At 31.1% G+C, this 18,394-nt stretch overlaps 1 protein-coding gene across 1 annotated transcript; it reads left to right on the forward strand.

Annotated features, from left to right (window-relative positions):
* The first annotated feature begins 513 nt into the window (after positions 1–513).
* Positions 514–5,245, forward strand: LOC8276168 (ethylene receptor 2). Its single transcript, XM_002529270.4, has 3 exons — positions 514–1,016; positions 1,531–3,416; positions 4,103–5,245. Exons 2-3 carry the CDS (start codon positions 1,662–1,664, stop codon positions 4,640–4,642), a joined length of 2,295 nt encoding a protein of 764 aa, XP_002529316.2. The 5' UTR covers positions 514–1,016; positions 1,531–1,661; the 3' UTR covers positions 4,643–5,245.
* Positions 5,246–18,394: the final 13,149 nt, after the last annotated feature.

Below are 18,394 nucleotides of genomic sequence, written 5' to 3' on the forward strand. Positions count from 1 at the left end.
TTAGATTATTAATTAAATAATTATTGAAATGTGTCTTTTTTAATTATTTATGCTCGTTACAGCTATCATTTATTATTTAAATATATTAATATGCGTTTAAAAAATCTTCTTGATAAAATAAGCATTATTTAATAATAATAAAAGATAAATTTTTATGCATTAAAAATATTCTTTTAAAATGTTGGAAGTGAACTAATCTAAGAGGTCGGAATATTATTAATATTTTTAATTTTAAAAATGAAAATTATCTAAAAAAGAAGAAAGAAACGTACAGGAGAGAGAGGGGAAAAATAAAATAAATCTTTTTGGGTACGACGAGGACGTTTTGATTCAAAAAAGTGTCCAAGTTCTCTTAATATTTCATGTATCCTTCCATTAGGGTCCCACTTCCCTGTCCTTCTCTCTTTCCCTTTCTTACAAAACAACGGCGCGGACATAAACACCCAAACACGTTTTTAAGTTTTGCCCCCAGTCCCTCTCTCTCTCTCTTCTCTTTGAAAGAAACAAAGCTTTTTTTTTCTTTTTCCTTTTCTTTTCTTTGTTTCAAATTTGATAAACATAGAGAGAGAGAGAGAGAGAGAGAGAGAGAGAGAAGGGTAGAGTTCTAATATTTCTTTCTTTTTTTTTTTTTTTTAAATCTCTATGATCAAGTTGGTTTTGTTCTTAATAAGCTATAAAAGAACAGTCTTCCAATAGTTTTGTTATATGCTTTTGTTAGCTTTCTTGGTCTGGTCTAAGTCTTTGTTCCTTTTCAAAACCAGGTGGTGGTTTTACGTCTATTATTTACCTGTCATTCTGTTTTTCTTTCTTTCTTTCTTTCTTCTTTAATGCATATATATTCAAATCTTGAGGTTTGGTGAGTTGGGTTTCGGTTCTTTTTTAGTAATAAAAGTGTGAGTTGAGGGATCATTATATTTGTTTGATGGAAATGTATTCTATTTTTAACCTATCTATGCACGTTAGAGAGTGAAGAAGATCTGGAGGTGGGTTTCATTTCTATAATCAATGTTTTGCAGGTATGATTTTTTCTTTTTCTTGCCTGCATTTTTTTAAATGCGTTTTATTTTTGAGGCAAGGAAGAAGGTTGGTGGCTTCTTTATTTTCCAGTTCTATTGCTGATTTCTTGTTTCATGGTTAACACTATTTTTATGTTTCCTTCCTTTTATCAAAAAAAAAAATATATATATTAAAGAAGGCGTGTGGGTTTGTTAAATTTGGCTCTTTTTTTTTAAATTTATTCTTTTGTTGGGTTTATTTTATTTTTTGATTGACGAAAATGTCGTGTTCCATGTTGATTTACTGTGTTATTATTATTTTTTCCATTTAATAATATATAAGGTTAGGTATATAATAAAAGGAAGAACTGAGGAAAGAAAAGTGTGGTCTAATTGTCTTAATGTTAGAAATTGAGGATTTATCTGGAATTTGCGTTAGATTCCCAAATTGGTCCATATAATTTTGATAAGCTGTTGATGGGATTTTAATCTTGTTGAGTTCTTTGTGTTTAATTTTTTTTTTTTTTCATTACAGGTAATGGGAATGGAAGATTGGAATGTTTAAATTTTAGGTGAAAGGCATCTGCTTTGTAAATACTGTGAAAAGATTAAAACTTTAGTGCAAAAAATGGATTGAAATAGAGGTAGCAGCCCATTTTGGCCGCAATGTTAAAACCTGTAGCTTCTGGGCTGCTGATGCTCTCTTTACTCCTGATATCAGTATCTGCAAATGACAATGGCTTTTCGCGATGTAATTGTGATGATGAGGGCAGTTTATGGAGCATAGAGAGCATTCTAGATTGCCAAAAAGTGAGCGATTTCTTGATTGCTGTGGCATATTTTTCGATCCCTATTGAGCTGTTATACTTTGTTAGCTGCTCAAATGTCCCCTTCAAATGGGTCCTCTTTGAGTTCATTGCCTTCATTGTCCTTTGTGGATTGACCCATTTGCTCAATGGCTGGACCTATGGTCCTCATCAATTTCAACTCATGCTTGCTCTCACGGTCTTCAAGATCTTAACTGCTCTGGTTTCATGTGCCACTGCTATTACTCTCTTCACTCTCATTCCTTTGCTTCTTAAAGTGAAGGTAAGGGAATTTATGTTGAAGAAAAAGGCATGGGATCTTGGCCGTGAGGTTGGGATTATAATGAAGCAGAAAGAAGCTGGATTGCATGTTCGAATGCTTACTCAAGAGATTAGGAAATCACTTGATAGGCATACAATTCTATATACGACTCTCGTTGAGCTATCTAAGACATTGGGCTTGCAGAATTGTGCAGTGTGGATGCCGAATGAGATTAGAACGGAGATGCATTTAACCCATGAATTAAATGGGGGAAATTATTCAAGCATGGATAATTGTTCAATACCAATTACTGATCCTGATGTTGTTAGGATTAAAGGGAGTGATGGAGTGAGCATACTTAGCCCTGATTCAGCACTTGCTGCTGGGAGCAGTGGAGACTCTGGTTCGCCAGGACCTGTTGCTGCAATTCGGATGCCAATGCTTCGCGTTTGCAATTTTAAAGGGGGAACTCCTGAGATAATTCAGGCTTGTTATGCGGTATTGGTACTCGTTCTTCCAGGAGGTGAGCCTAGATCCTGGACCAACCAGGAATTAGGGATAATAAAAGTGGTAGCTGATCAGGTGGCTGTGGCTCTTTCCCATGCTGCAGTCCTAGAAGAGTCTCAACTTATGAGGGAGAAGTTGGAGGAACAAAACCGGGCATTGCAACAAGCAAAAATGAACGCAATGATGGCAAGTCAGGCTAGGACAGCGTTTCAGAAGGTAATGAGTGATGGGATGAAGAGACCCATGCACTCTATTTTAGGTTTGATTTCAATGATGCAGGATGGGAATTTAAATACTGAGCAACGGATTCTTGTCGATGCAATGATGAAGACTAGCAATGTGCTATCGACATTAATAAATGATGTAATGGAAATTTCAACAAAAGATAGTGGAAGGTTTCCTTTGGAGGTGAGATCATTCCATTTACATGCCACAATTAAAGAAGCAGCGTGTCTTGCCAGGTGTTTATGTGTTTATAGGGGATTTGGTTTTTCAATTGAGGTCGACAAGTGCTTGCCTGATAATGTAATGGGTGATGAGAGGAGGGTGTTTCAAGTGATTTTGCATATGGTTGGCAACCTGTTGGATGGCAATGACAAAAGAGGGTCTGTTGTACTTCGGGTTCTTGTGGAGAATGGAAGCCAGGAAAGGAATGATCATAAATGGGCAGCCTGGAGACATAACACTCCTGATGGTGATGTTTATATCAGATTTGAAATCATAGTGCAGAATGATTGTTCTGATTCAGAGGGCTCAAGAACTGCTATGCAGGTGGGTGGTAGGAGGTATACCAGTGACGGAGTTGACGAGGGCTTGAGCTTCAGTGTTTGCAAAAAGCTGGTCCAGGTAAGAATTTAAGTTTCTGCGAGTCTCGTAAATGCACAACCATCATCTGGTAGCAGATTTTCATTTCTGTCTAAGATGTTGGTCATGATTTAGAGATGCAGATCGAATAATTAATTAACATGTAGTTGAATCTTTATCTCTAATATATTAGTCTTTGGATGCGCATTTTATTTGACGTGAAAAACTTTGCTTTGTTTGGAATGAAGTAATTGATGGTAATCAATATGCTTCCACCGCAATTAGCTCCTGATAAGTACATATTCATTGTGCATAATTTCCTTTGTATAGAGTGACACCTAGGATTTTCTTGCATTGCATTTTCGTTGAATCTTGGTCATTATTTCTGTGTTAGAGATAATGCTTGTTATTTCCAGTGGACAATTTTTCCTGCATAATAAACTTTTGGGCGTTGATGTTTGTGGATTTTGGTGTTGCCAGCATGTCTTCAACAATGATTCATATCATATTTGTTTTGATTGCATTGAGGGCCTTGAAATGTAAAACCTGGAATTCTGTTTACCTGTCAATATTATGGCACAAACCATATACTTCTAGTTAGTTAATTTTCTGTTTGTTTCTTCTTTTTCTATTTTGGTTGACACCATTGAAGCTATAAGAGTGCTCTATAAGTAGTCGATGCATTTAGTTTCTTATCGATTTTGTTTCTAATCTTCTGTCATTGGCAGTTAATGCATGGGAAGATCTGGGTGGTCCCCAACTCTCAAGGTATTCCTCAAAGCATGGGGTTAGTCCTTCGGTTTCAACTCAGGCCATCTATTTCCATAGCCATCTCTGAATCTGGAGAATCTTCAGATCATCCACATTCCAACTCTCTTCTTAGAGGCCTGCAAGTTCTGTTAGCCGATGCAGATGATGTGAATAGAGCTGTAACCCGGAAACTGCTTGAGAAGCTAGGTTGCTGTGTTGTTACTGTTTCATCTGGCTTTGAATGTCTTAGTGCTGTTGGCCCGGCTACATCCTTCCAAATTGTTCTTTTAGATCTTCAAATGCCCGAGTTGGATGGATTTGAAGTTGCATCAAGAATTAGGAAGTTCCGAAGCCGAAGTTGGCCATTGATTGTTGCCCTGACAGCATGTGCTGATGAAGATGTGTGGGAAAGATGTGTGCAGATTGGAATGAATGGCGTCATTCAGAAACCAATCTTGTTGCAAGGAATTGCCAATGAGCTTCGAAGAGTCCTCGTGCAGGCAAACAAGGTCATCTGATGACGTTCTGTAAGTTGCACAATTGGCCTTGATTTCTCCCAAAGTGGTTCCTGGGTCTTGGTAGAATAACACACCAGCGCAAATGACCCTGAAAACTCCCACCAAGCTTCTAGCATAGAAATGTTTACATATACAACCTTTACAGTCACAATGGTATACAAAAAGTAGCTTCTTTCATTTTCAAAAATTTGTTCAAAATCCCCTCCTCTATAATTGTCCACAAAGTTGCATATCTAGCTTATATCAAATATTCTAATTGTCTTTAACAATACTTGAGGGAACAAACCATGTTTCTGATACGAATGTCCCAGAGGAACACAGATAGACATCCTGTAGAATTAGAGAACAATGATGTAGAGATTAAAAACCTTGCCATTTCAAAATTTTGCTTCCCTATGCGTGATTATTGTTTTAGTTTCTACTGCTTCTTTCACTGATACAAGCTCTTATTAGGAAATGCCGAAATCATATAGAAAGTGGTTTTTAGCTTGGATTAGTGTGTTAGGAAATTGCAAGTTGTTTCGGTCTGCTGTAATGTAATACCACAAGCACGGGGAAGATGCAGGAAAACTCTCTTTATAATTATACTCTTTGATTTTATTATTTTTCTTGCAAGTAGTATAAAAGTAAAAGTATGTCTTATCTTAATTCATCAGTATCGTATCTTAAAACTAAACTGAGAATAGAGATTGGTGGTGGATATAACTTTTATTTGTTAAAGATATTAGATTAAGAAAGGAAATATCCGTGCGACAGAGTTATTACGTGTCCGCAGTGTGGTAATAACTATAAAGCTAATACACATATTTTATATCTTTGATGTAGTATGGTATGCTATGTTTTCTTTTTACGTATTATGTAGATTATTAAATGTTTTATTAGAGTTATATATTTCTAAAAATAATACGAATGGTTGAATCCGGTATGCCATCGAACGTGAACCAGCCGCATACATGGCTGGCGTTTGACGTCGTTGTTGGAAATGAATGATGGCATGCATTATTAAGTCCACATTCTGCACATTGGAGTTTCCTAAAAGGGCAGACACAGGAACATATCAGAATTTAGGAACATTAAAAAATATGAGTCAAGGAAGAATATATATATGTAGAGAGAGAGAGAGAGAGAGAGAGAGAGAGAGAGAGAGGATTTCTTATTATTATTATTATTATTATGTATCAGGCCGAAATACAATTGTTTAGTTAAACCATGCATGAATCTCAAGGCGCACGTAGACACATTTTGGATCAAATATCATATATGGACCAAGTGGAATAGTGGACCCATCTCAAGCATTTGTTTTATTTTTATTATTAATAAAACCTTGATTTAATATTCCATGAAGAGAGTGATAATCAAGTCTATATATGTATTTTGGCAACTTAATGGACGAATAAACATATGTTAACTACCATTAGTTATGCAGGCCTAAGATTTTGGCCTATTTGCATCATATATAAATATATATATATATTTATATATATATATATATATATATTTATGTCTTGATTGTAGGACTTGACGTTAGATCCTCTATTTCGAATGTTGACTAAATCCCACATAGAGAAGGAATAAAACTAAACTAAACTAAAGCAAAAAATTAAAATAGTTGTTAGGCCATGGCTTTTAACCCATCAATTTCTAGAGTAAAACTTTATGTCTAGGGAAGTGGCATTAGGTGGTGGCTCATCGAGAATCAATTATTAGGTAAAGCTTTCTAGGTTAAGGTTGGTGATGAGTTACCCTTTGTCACCATTATTTTATGGGGATATTATTACAACACATTATCTACTATGTTTTCATCATAATTTTTTTTTAAAAGTCTAATAGACATATTTTTATTATTTAAAATTAATAAATATCCATCAGTATATAAATAAAAATATACATCAAATCCATCCGATCTTCCTTCAAAATTCTGTTCTCAATTCCAAATCCTCATAAATTACCATGGTTCAAATTGCAAGTGGATCTCTTTCCTCTTCTGCCACTTCAAGAATTCCATTCATGTCCTCCGAATTAATATAATGAATTCAATCTCATTACTTTCCGATAAATAGAAAAGACTAGTTTGATAAATATCTTGTAGTTGATTTTCTATTCTCTTAAGAGGCATTGTCAATGAGTGGTGTCTCGAGCAAACCAGCATGAATCATGATATTGCATATGGTAATATATATTATAAAAATTGTAGGATCGAGAACTTAGTCAAGGAAAGGATGGGCCTCAATCCTTAATTAATGTCTACATAAAATTATATAGAATATGCGTTGTTCTATAAAAAGTCCTGTGGCAGGGGGTCTGTATCCTAAATTTAATATTCACTTCAAAGTTTGTCTTCTTGCCTTTCTTTCATATAATTATTTTGGATAACATGAACTGGATATAAATAATATACTCTTATACCAACTTGAGCATGCATATATACTGTGATAAGGACACAGGAGGTAGAGAGATGGGCAAGTATTTTATGTCAACTTGGTATATTTATATAGTTTAATGTATCCAAGGAAGAGTGGAAACATGTTGTGTGTCAAAGGGCTATGTATGCAGGTTTTTTAAAATTTTAAAATCTAAGATTTGTACTTGAATTTCATTTTCTCTTTTTTCTTTTCATTGGAAGATGCACTCCTACTACATTATTTTTATAATTATAATCACTTAAAAATGGAAAGCAGCTCTATCCCCAATTATAAGCTTTTGGGCAGTGAGGATTTTGAGTAAATATGAATTTACCCAATTGAGTATTTGGATTTTGCTGTTGGCTTAATAGAATATTAACAACATACTTTAACTAACATGATAACTAGTGGGATAGGTCATGGTTTCAAGGAAAGTAGGCAAAGATTGCACTTCCTCTTCCCTAAGTAGCAATGTTCGTTTTGTATGTAGTTAAAAGTACATGTGTCAAATACTTTGTTATAATTAATCAATTAAAAAACAGATACAGACTATCAAACTATCAATTATTATGAGATCACCTAGAAGATTGCTTAATTCTTTTGTAACAATTAAACTGAAATAAATTATTATAATCTCTTACAAACAAGAGCAATAAAAACCATAAAAGAAATAACTACCCAATCCATTATCTATAGAAGTTGAGTGAATAAAAGAATATTAGAGTCCCAATAAATAAATTTAGACTTGGGTCTAATTAATACTAAAATAATTAAAATTAATACAAGCTGAAGGCACTCAATTTCATTGCTTGATTTAGCATCAGTGTTAGTGCTAATAAATTATAGCCCTTCTTTGCAAGTTTTTCAAAAAGTATTTACATTGAGAAGAGTGTATGTATGTGCATAATTTGATCATTATATTCAAACTTGGCTGAGCAAAGTTGCTCCAAGTGCAAAACCCACCAAATGTATCTTATTATTCGATATGTATTCCCACTAGCAAGTCATGTATCTTCCTCTTCCAGTCCAAAGATGCTTTTTAGAAAAATAATAATTCCATCATCCAAAAATCAATAATTAAAATAGATAAATAAAATTCTTGAGACAATCTAATAAATGACTTTTTTTTTTAATATTGTCCACTTTAAATAAGGAACAAAAAGGCAAAAAACCTAATGATTAATTTTCACCATATCACATGAAAATTTATCATTCTGACTTCTGATGAACATAAAAGTTTTTATTTAGAAACGAAAAAAAAAGACTTATAATTTAGATTAAAGGATATTTAAGGTTGATACGTGCCATTGATTCAACCTTTTTAAATGATATATTTAAGTGTACAGGATCATGCTTTTCGTTCATTTAGTCCTGCTTCTATAATTATGCACTTTTCCCTTAGTGCTAATTTCTTTGGATTATATTATCTCTCTCTTTCTAAGGTCCATTAGACAGACAAGAAAGTTTAGAATTGACCCTTGTAGATATAAATCTCTAATCCCATTAACCTATTTATTTATTTTATTTAAAAGTAAGAAAGTTCAGAAGATAACAAAATGAAAGTTTTATTATTATTATTATTATAAGAAAATGTTCCAATTTATATAGTAATCAAAATGGGACGTAATTTTTTATTTTATGGTGCAACTGATGACTAAAGTGGCTATAAATTTTCTTTTCTTTCTTCTCAAGTGTGGTATTCTGTTTCTGGTGGAGACAGGCCCAACAAAAAAAGAAAAAGAAATTGGCCCAGGAATTCTGTGATTGGGCTTTCAATCCTGCAGCTCGGCTTACAGAAGATTCTATTTTACAATTGGAACCCAAGTGTAGGATGATGCTACAACCTCCAAATACAAGCTCCAATTGGAGCTACACAAGTCATGTGACATGCTACAATTTATTATTAAAAAAGTTTGACGAGGTATGGACGTGTGGCTTAGAAGTGGTCTCACCCTTTTAGTAATTAGGATTGAATAGAGATGAGAAAGCTAAGGTATCTGTTCAAGTTTATGGATAGTTTTTGGTAATATAAATAGAGGGGTTACTTAGCAATGCCTTGATTGAGTTTTAAATTGAGGCCCCCTAATATATCTTCTTGGTTGTGCGACTTTGTCTTTCTCTGCCTCAAACATGGAGACATTGAAGATGGAGATACCCCGTCTATAGTAAAAAGAAAAAGAGATGAGTTTGGATTTACAGATCAGAGGCCTCTAACCCAATGACCTTCCCGGGCCTCTAACCCCTGGCCTGGTGATGTTCGAATGCATAAGCCAGAGAACACAGATGATTATAAAATATATGCTCAACGCTCATTATTTTTCACAATTTAGAATTTTTAATTGAAGAGGTCGATTAAGGGTGTTCGGTATGATTTGGTGAATCACAGTCAGAATCAGCGCCTAAATAATCCACTTAACTCAATTCACACGTTTACATCATGCCAAGTAACAGCATAGCTTTATTTATTAACCCCAAGCTCAATTATTAACATCAACGATCCAATAATGCGTTATTGCCTCTATTGTACAGACACAGATATCCCATAATTTTTTGAAATAGAATAATAAATGTAGCCATCCAAACACGGCACTAATTTACTCTGTTAAGTATAGTCTCTTAATGAATCACGTCCAGTTGCCAAAAAGAAAAGCATAAATAGAGAAGCGAGGGAAGTAAGAGTCAATCCAATAGGAATTATGTGGTAGTAAAAAAGTAAAAATTTGCTTATTCTCCCAAATCTTCTCAGTCCATATGCATTTACAAGGCAATTACCATTCAATGCAATTAATTAAACGTCTATGATTAATTAAAGTAATCAAAAAATAGCTAGCAAGTTGACCGAACACAACCATGATTTCCCCAAAATCCAATGTTGTAGCCATATAAAACAAGGAAATGAATCTATTATATTTTATACTGCATGTTGCTTCCAAATCTAAGGTTTAAATCACATAATAGTTAAATATTATCCAGCCGGCATTGATTTAGACTTATTCGCTGTCCATATTTGCTTGGAGAGGAATTCAAAATGATGTGCTGTTTTTAATTGCATTATTATTCTTGTTATTTAAAAGAGTAAATGGTTTCACTATCAACTAATTAGGAAGATTAAAGTCTTGGGTTCATGGCAGAAATCTGGAAATTTGTGTGCGTTCACAAGGGTGGTGATTTTAAATTTAAGTTTTGCAATGCTTTTTCTCACAAATTGCAATACATTAGTAAGTCGAGGTTAATTTTCAAAAGGTTAATTAATTACTATGAAATTAAATACCGAGTCAAAACAATGAAATTAGTTACTAATTAAATAATAATATGAAATCAAAATTCCAAGTACGTACTCAGCAGTTCAAATACACCTATCAATGCGTGTGCCAACGAGTTTGATTTTTCTAATGAAAATGAAAAATAGATTAGGTTAATAATCTATAATTAAATAGAAGATACTCCTGAATTTACATCAAAAGATTTATATAATCTAATTCTAGAAATTAAATTTGATGAATAAAACCAAACACAATCACAAATGTTTTATAAGAAAATATTGTTTGTGTAGGGTTCGAGAGAATATGCTAAAAGAAATAAAAACAAAAGAAGGCAAATAGAGGAAAGAGACAAAAACATATGTCCCCCGCATTTGACGGGAGGGAAGGAAAACCGGAGGAAATGTCCAACACACAGACACCGCTCAACTCATGGCAGATCAGATTGACCAGTCAAATCCATCCATTTTTGGAAAGCTTTCAAGGTTTTTCTTTTATTTCCCTTACTTGGATTCCTTTTTCCTTCTCTTCCTTTTCTTTTTTCTCTCTCTCTTTACGCATCTCAACATCGACGAGCCATTGTAATGCATTTTTTATATTTTTATATTTTAAAAAGCGATATGGTAAAATGACATTTAAATATTTTTTATTTTATTTTATAAATATAGAATAGAAGGCCAATTTGATTTTATATATGGAGAATTAAATTTTAATTTTTATTCTATATCTAATTAATACACTACAAATTTTTATATATTTAATTTAATTGATCTTCATATTTTTTATTTTGTTATTGTAAAAATTAAAAAAATTAAAAAATTAAATATTTATAGAAATAAAAGCAAGATAAAGCATAAAACATAAAGAGTTTATTGAATTTAAATAAAATATTTTTTTCTTTATATTTGAATATTTCTAAAGATGTTATTTATTATAAAATCATAATTTTCAAAATAAAAAGTACAATTAAAAATATTCTAAAAACATCCTAACAAGCATAACAATACTTTCTAAATGTTTTTTTTTATTAAATTATAAATAGTTAACTCTCTAGTTTAATTTATCTTTAAACGTGTGTATTCTATCGGTATACTCTATTTTACTCGTTAGTTAATTTTTCAAGAAATGGATAGAAAAGGACAATGTGACTTTTAAAAAAAATAAAACAAAGAGTAAGAAAGAAAAATAACAAAATATATTTACGAATTATTCAAAAACTATTTTTTCTCTTCTTAAATTTAAAAAAAGAGAATATGCAGCTTTTAAAATATTTTAAAAAGATATAATAAATTAGAGAGTTTTTTGGAATCTAACTTTTATATATACTCATATAATAAAAAATGAATATGATTTAAGAGTTTGTTACGGATACTCTTAGCTTATTTAATTTTCTTCTAATTATTCTTGACATCCTCTTCATGGTTTACAACGTTATTAATAAAACGATACTATTTTAATAAAATCGTGCTGTTAGCTCAAGAAAGCATCTTTGTATTACAGTTTGAGCTAATATAATCAAGGAAGCCCTTGATTAGTGGGTTTAAGAGAACAACTTCAATTGGAAAACAAAACCAATTGGGTCTTTTAGGATTTTCTTTTAAAACTTAAATAGATCTTAAAAAACTTATTCTTACTTCTCTAAATCATATATATAGGCGCATGATTTTTGGATATATAACTAAACATAAATGTAGTTGATATAATTAGATAAATACGTACCTTAGAATTAACATAACATGAAACATAAATTTATCACACTTTCAAACGCGATTCATACATATTGAATCAATTATATTGTTACAAAAAAAGAAAAAGAAAAAGATTTAAAGGACTGATTTGCATTATTGATTAAAAGAAAGTTATGCTTCTTTTGGTCGATTACATCCTGTTAATATACATAAATGTTTTTGTAATCACATGCAACAATACTGTACTGCAGACCCTTATTTTTATCCTTTTTCTAGCAAGCCAATTCCGAGTTTCCAACTATTAACTCTAATAAAAAGAACGGTTGGATTGAGTAATTTAGCTTAAGAGTTTTTCCTTTTTCTTTTTTGATAAGTAAATTTCTTTCATTAATAAAGATGAAGAGAATTTAAAACCAACTTGTGCTCTTTGAACAAGTTGATGAAAAGCTCCTCCCTAGAAGCTAAGCAAAGAAAACAAGCTTAAACAGATCTCAAGCTAGAGTTAACTAGAGTTTATGTACTAATCCATAACCATCAAGCATTGCTTTCTCTCTCAAATCTAGAGACACATGCCCCTAGTTTTCAGAATCTTTTTTATTTTTTTTTATTTCTTGGAGATTTAATAAGTCATGAATTATACAATAAGAGATAATCATCGTTTTACACTCATCACAATGGATAAGAGATAATTATCGTCTTACACTCATCATAAAAGTGATAAAATCGCATAAATATTGATAAATAGTGATGAAAAAAGTAGAACAATCAAATTCTCATAAATAAAACACAAGCCAAATTCCTCATTAATTAACAATTCTCAGATATTTAATCTTGGTCCTATGTGATTGTTGATTAATACAATTTGTAGTTGATAGTTTATCGGAACCGTCAAAATTAGAAGTTGTACTATATGCAGCTAGAAGAACAGCACAACTTGTTTTTCTACTCTTCTTTTTCATTTTTCTTGTGAGAATCATGAAATTACCCTGAAGTTATGATTTTCATAATATAATAACATATCACCAGTGGAATTATACGACTAAAATCTAAGTAGAAAGGATCGCACGAATTCATACAGAATTTGAAAACAAAAAGAATAGAAAAATGGAGAAATCATAATATGTGTTTTGTTACAGTTAAAATGCATGATCAATCAGAACTCTATATTTTCTTTTAATATTTATTTTGTCTATTTTCAATAAAGTTAACTATATTGGCTTGTGGGAAACATGTCTATACATAGTAATTCCTTTAAATTTTAAATTATATATCAGTAATGGAAAAAACTATTTGCAGAATGTGCTGAATATGGTGTAATTTAATTATATTTTATATAGTATCTGTAGATTTAAAAAGATATCAATCATAAAATAATCTACTCTCATCGAAAAATAATAATAATAATAATAATAATAACACACATTACAATTACAAGGCAGGTTAATCATTTATTCAAAAGGGAATGGAGGAAAACAATGGGTAAATATAATAGTTGAATTCTAAAGGTCTTTCTATATCAAAAACTGAGAATTTCTAAATAAAATATGGGAGGCTGTGCATTGTGATTGATTGCAGCATGTATTATTTATAGGGAATTGTATAATGTCTTATATACTCAACACCAGTTTTTAAAATCTGAAGAGCATTTCAGCAAGAGCCGTCTACTATATTTTATTATACTTTAACTTCTGTTGCCTGGTTCTGTGAAAATCTATAGGATTATAATCTTTGAATTTATTTTGAGACCCATTCATTTTAGTGTTCATTAGCTACAATCTCTTAAGATTTAAAACTATGACTATATATTGCTTGATTATCACGTACTTTGATCTTAGGAAGTTTGAGATTAAGCTTCTTTTACTGAAATGGGGCATGTATTAGCTTAGCTGCCTAAGTTAGACGTGATGATTAGGTTGTCTAAGATGTGCATACCCAATACATATTGTCTGTATGCGCAAGGGATTTCGAGATCAAGAAGAAGAACTTGATTCCACCAAATTCTAGGGTTTTGTTTAATTAGTTGAAATATCGAGCTGCCTAGCTAGCTACAAAAATTATCTTACTTCAGCTAGTTCATCTACCTGTTGTCAAGTTGCCTTAAATTTTCTGCCTTTCTAGAAAATTAACCCTAATGAAATTGAATGGTTTTTTCAAAAAATTAGGCTAAATTGCACCGTCGGATCAAAGAAAATGACGTCCATTCTATGAGAAAGACACGGATCAAATCATATATATAAAAATATAATGGGACTTAAAATAAAAGCTACCATGTTCTTGAATTTCTCTTGGATGATGTCTGTTGCTTTGCCCCCACCACACAAGTTTAGTAAATCTTCTATTCACTTTAATATAATTGTTTGCTTTAATGGGTGGTCTACATTTCATTAATGCGGAGTTAGTGGATTCTCTTTCAAACTATTTGTTTGATAAAACAGCTTCTCACTATCTCAAATGATAGCTAAGTAGTTGTGGATACACAAGTGGCTAGGCAGCACTTGGAAGAAAAGGGCGAATATATTTGTTTTTATTGGTCTTTAGAGAATGATTATTTTAATTAGAGTGACAATAATTATTGAACAAAAGGAGGGGTCCATCATTTTTTTCAACTTTAGCCTTGGGATGTTGCATATATACAATTTCCTAATAATTTTTTAATTAAGATTTATTAACCATGACACGTGAATCCATGTGAAGAGGGTCCCTTGTGTTGCATATTTAACTCAGAGATCCTTTGAGTGTGAGTAGAAAATCAACTTAAAAGAGTTAATTTTATTTTATGGATAGATTACTTTGAGTGAATTGATGCATAAAGTTCTGCTCAATTTTTTGTAGGATCGGATGATGCTAAGCTAGTTAATTAGAAGATGTTAAGCATATTTTTATTAACTATAATATATTGATGAAGTTAAAGATTTAATTCTCTAATCAACTTCCTCTAATATGATATAATGATTTTGTTATTTTAATCGAATTGAATTTGAAAAAACAAGCCAATTTAGAATATTGCATGTGGTTTATGTGATTTGTTTGGTGATTAAATAATGATCCCTTTATAATAAACAAAACTATGTGATTAAATAAATGTCTAGCACCACCTCAAGACGTAGCAAATTGAGATGAACAAGATGTAAGCATGCTAGATAAAAAGAAAATGATATACAATGTTATTATAATTGCCTATAAAAACATGCTATTATAATTTCCTTTTCGAGCATGGAGATTTATTCTTTTGTGAGGTTAAGGTAATAAGAAAATGTTTTTCATTCCAAGTGCAACAGAAATAAACCTGAGCTTGAAGTTTCCTCACATAGGCATCTTTCTAGTGGATAATTGATAAAACTGAAAAAAAAAAAAAAGAGAAAAGAAAAGAAGCCTTTAGCTATCATCAACAAAATATATATATATATATATATATATAGCACCCTCCAAGGCTTGTTAATTTGATTAACTTGCTCAATAAAAAGCCATAACGCTTTATTTTATTTGATTGAAATTTATTAATAAATTTATTCTATTTATAAATAAATTTTATATTTAATACATATTTAATAATAATTATAAATTAAATTCAAATAGAATAAATATTGTATCGAAATAACATAAAATTAAATTAAATTATTTAAAAAATTGTACGAATAATTTGAACAATATATAGAATGAGTAGGAAACTGTTTTTTTTTTTCTTTTATAAAAATATTAAAAAATTAAATCAATTTGGGAAGTGTGGCAAAGGCATAAGATTTAGGATTGGATTACAAATCATCCAGAGAGACAAAATAATAATCAAGATTGGCAATAAGAAGACAGAAGAAAGTTGAGATCCTTTTCTTGAACTGCATCTCTTGGAGATGATGAAAGAAGAAAAAAAGAAAAAAAGAAAAAAGAAAAAAGAAAGTAGTGGATGGGGGTGGAACAGATATACACACACACACACATCGAATGTAGGTTTCTTTCCCTTTTCTCTGACTTTGAGTTATTCCTTTGTTAATTACTAATTAAAGATAATATTCTGTTGGACGATATATGCCACACCATCAATTCTTAGTAATATTCAATTAATTAACTCTCTTCACCACACTTTATGCTTTTGTAAAAAGAGTTATGTGAAAAACTATACTAATTATTTTAATTAGTTTATTTAAAACTGATTTAATTAATTGTAAATTCCACCATTCAAGTGATGAGTTAAATATTTAATTTTTTCTATACAAAAAAATATTTATATTTTTTACGTCATACAAAATGAACTGTATAAAAAAGTGTTTGAAATTATCAAACTTAAAGAACAATGTACCTCACACGGAAAATTAATTGGTCTAGTCATCTTATTAACATTATTAAGTGACAAGACATTGGCTATATACAATTGGCCTTATCTTCCATCGTTTATGATAAAATATTGTGGGACGTTTGTCATTGAAATGTCTAATAAATAAACCATGAATATACCCCAAAAACAAAAATCCATATACCGCCATAAGCTATGTCGGACCAAGTAATCAATTTAAAGAATCATATAATATTAGAACAAATTATTTCAAGATAAAACAAGTCAACCTTCACAGAGACGGGCGATGAGGAACTCGAAAAGGGGCATGAATTATATAGCTAGATATCCTTAGATCCCGGAACATTGCATATGCTCATGACCTTTGTCATAACTAAAACCAAGGTTCTGAAATTAAATTGTTAATCTTTCCGAAAAAAATTGTCTGGCTGAATCAAATAGCTTATATATATATATATATATATATATATATGAGAATTAAGAATTATAGTACTAGATAGATGCCTTCTCCAATGAAGATTTCTCTAATCAAATTGTATAATTAGCACTTGTAACATTCCAAAATAGTGATAAAAAACACTGTAAGTAACAACAAGAATAAATAACATATGTTGGTACTTGGTCTTATATTGTAGTATATTATAAGATATTATATATTAGTATTGGACGATGCCTGAAAAATAATGTAATATTGCACTTTATATATTTGTTTCTTTAATTCCCAAGAAAAGGAGTATTTATAAATCTCGAAGCAAGGGACGCTTATGTGCCTAGTAAATCATTCTTCTCCATTATGGACAGAGTATTCTTCTCCCATTTGCACCAGATTTTTGTTATCCAAGAAAACAAATTTCTACTAGTCTTTATGGCACAGATGTATTGGTCACGGAGAGGCTGCTACCATTACACGTGGGTTGAAGGACTAATAGAGAGATGAGCCATGCTGCTAATTGAGGAGTCTGCTTTGCATCAGCAAACATGTGGGGGCTATAGCCATGGAATGCTCTAGCTAGTGCTACCATATTTTAACAGCTATAATGTGCTCCGGATTGATGCATTCAGAGCTCTACTGCTGCGATTTCGAATTCCAGTCACTCCAAATATTGGAAAATTGTCAAACAAAATGCCTTCTGGAAATACCCTTCTTTTCATTATTCTTTTTCTGTATTAATCATGTGCCGTTCAAAATCCTACATACAGTTTCCGGTTGCTTGAAAGCTTCAACAGATACCATAATAGTTAATAGAAAATACAAGATTTCTTCAATATTTCTATTCTTTTGTTTAATGTTTTTCGAACATCCGATCGATAAAATATGTTCGTGCGGCTTATAGCAAGTCTATATTTTATTTCAGTTGATATGCAAACTGTCAGAACTAGAAACCATTTCCTCCAGTATATAAGAAAGAATAAAGAGAAGGCAGAACATGCTTCTCTAAGAAAAAAAAAAAAAAGTATAATGTATAACATGCTATTTTCTTGAGCCAAGACATCATCATTGATCCTTTGATAGTTTTCTTTTTCTTTGAATAAACTAATCCTTTGATAGTTGTTAGTGGAAAAAAATTGATATTTTAAAACTTTTTAAATATTGAGTGATGGATAAACTGATATATCTTATAATTAATAACTCTAAGTAATTAAATATTTTTTTTAGTAAATTAGAGTGTTTTAGACAAGATTATTAAATATTGTAAAACATGATCTCAAGAGTTTTATATTAAGATTCAAACTCAAAATTTTAATTAAGTTAGAACATACTATTATCATTTCGTCATTAAATTACTTTAGATTTTTCTTTTAGTGTTAATTTTTGGCACTATCAACATATCTTGTCTCTTTTTACTAATTTTCTTTATCAAATAATATTGTAACAACGCAAATTACAATTCTAATAAAACCCTACGTCATGAAAATTAAAATTTTCTCACATGTATCTCAAATTAACAAGATTTTGATAAGATCATGTCTTTGAAATAGGTAAAGTAGAGTTGCAACCTTAAAAACATGAAACAAAGGTTTGGTGAACATAAAGAACTCAAAACTTTTTATTTGATTTGTCTCTGCACCTAATATATCTGAGTGTTCTGTATATCTTCCAAGTCTAATCCATC

This window comes from Ricinus communis, chromosome 9, assembly GCF_019578655.1.
Source record: "Ricinus communis isolate WT05 ecotype wild-type chromosome 9, ASM1957865v1, whole genome shotgun sequence".
Taxonomy (NCBI): domain Eukaryota; kingdom Viridiplantae; phylum Streptophyta; class Magnoliopsida; order Malpighiales; family Euphorbiaceae; genus Ricinus; species Ricinus communis.

Coding starts and splice junctions, on each gene's coding strand:
- LOC8276168 (XM_002529270.4), top strand. CDS start 1,662: ATGTTAAAACCTGTAGCTTCTGGGCTGCTGATGCTCTCTTTACTCCTG. Junction 3,417..4,102: donor TTTGCAAAAAGCTGGTCCAG/GTAAGAATTTAA, acceptor TGTCATTGGCAG/TTAATGCATGGGAAGATCTG.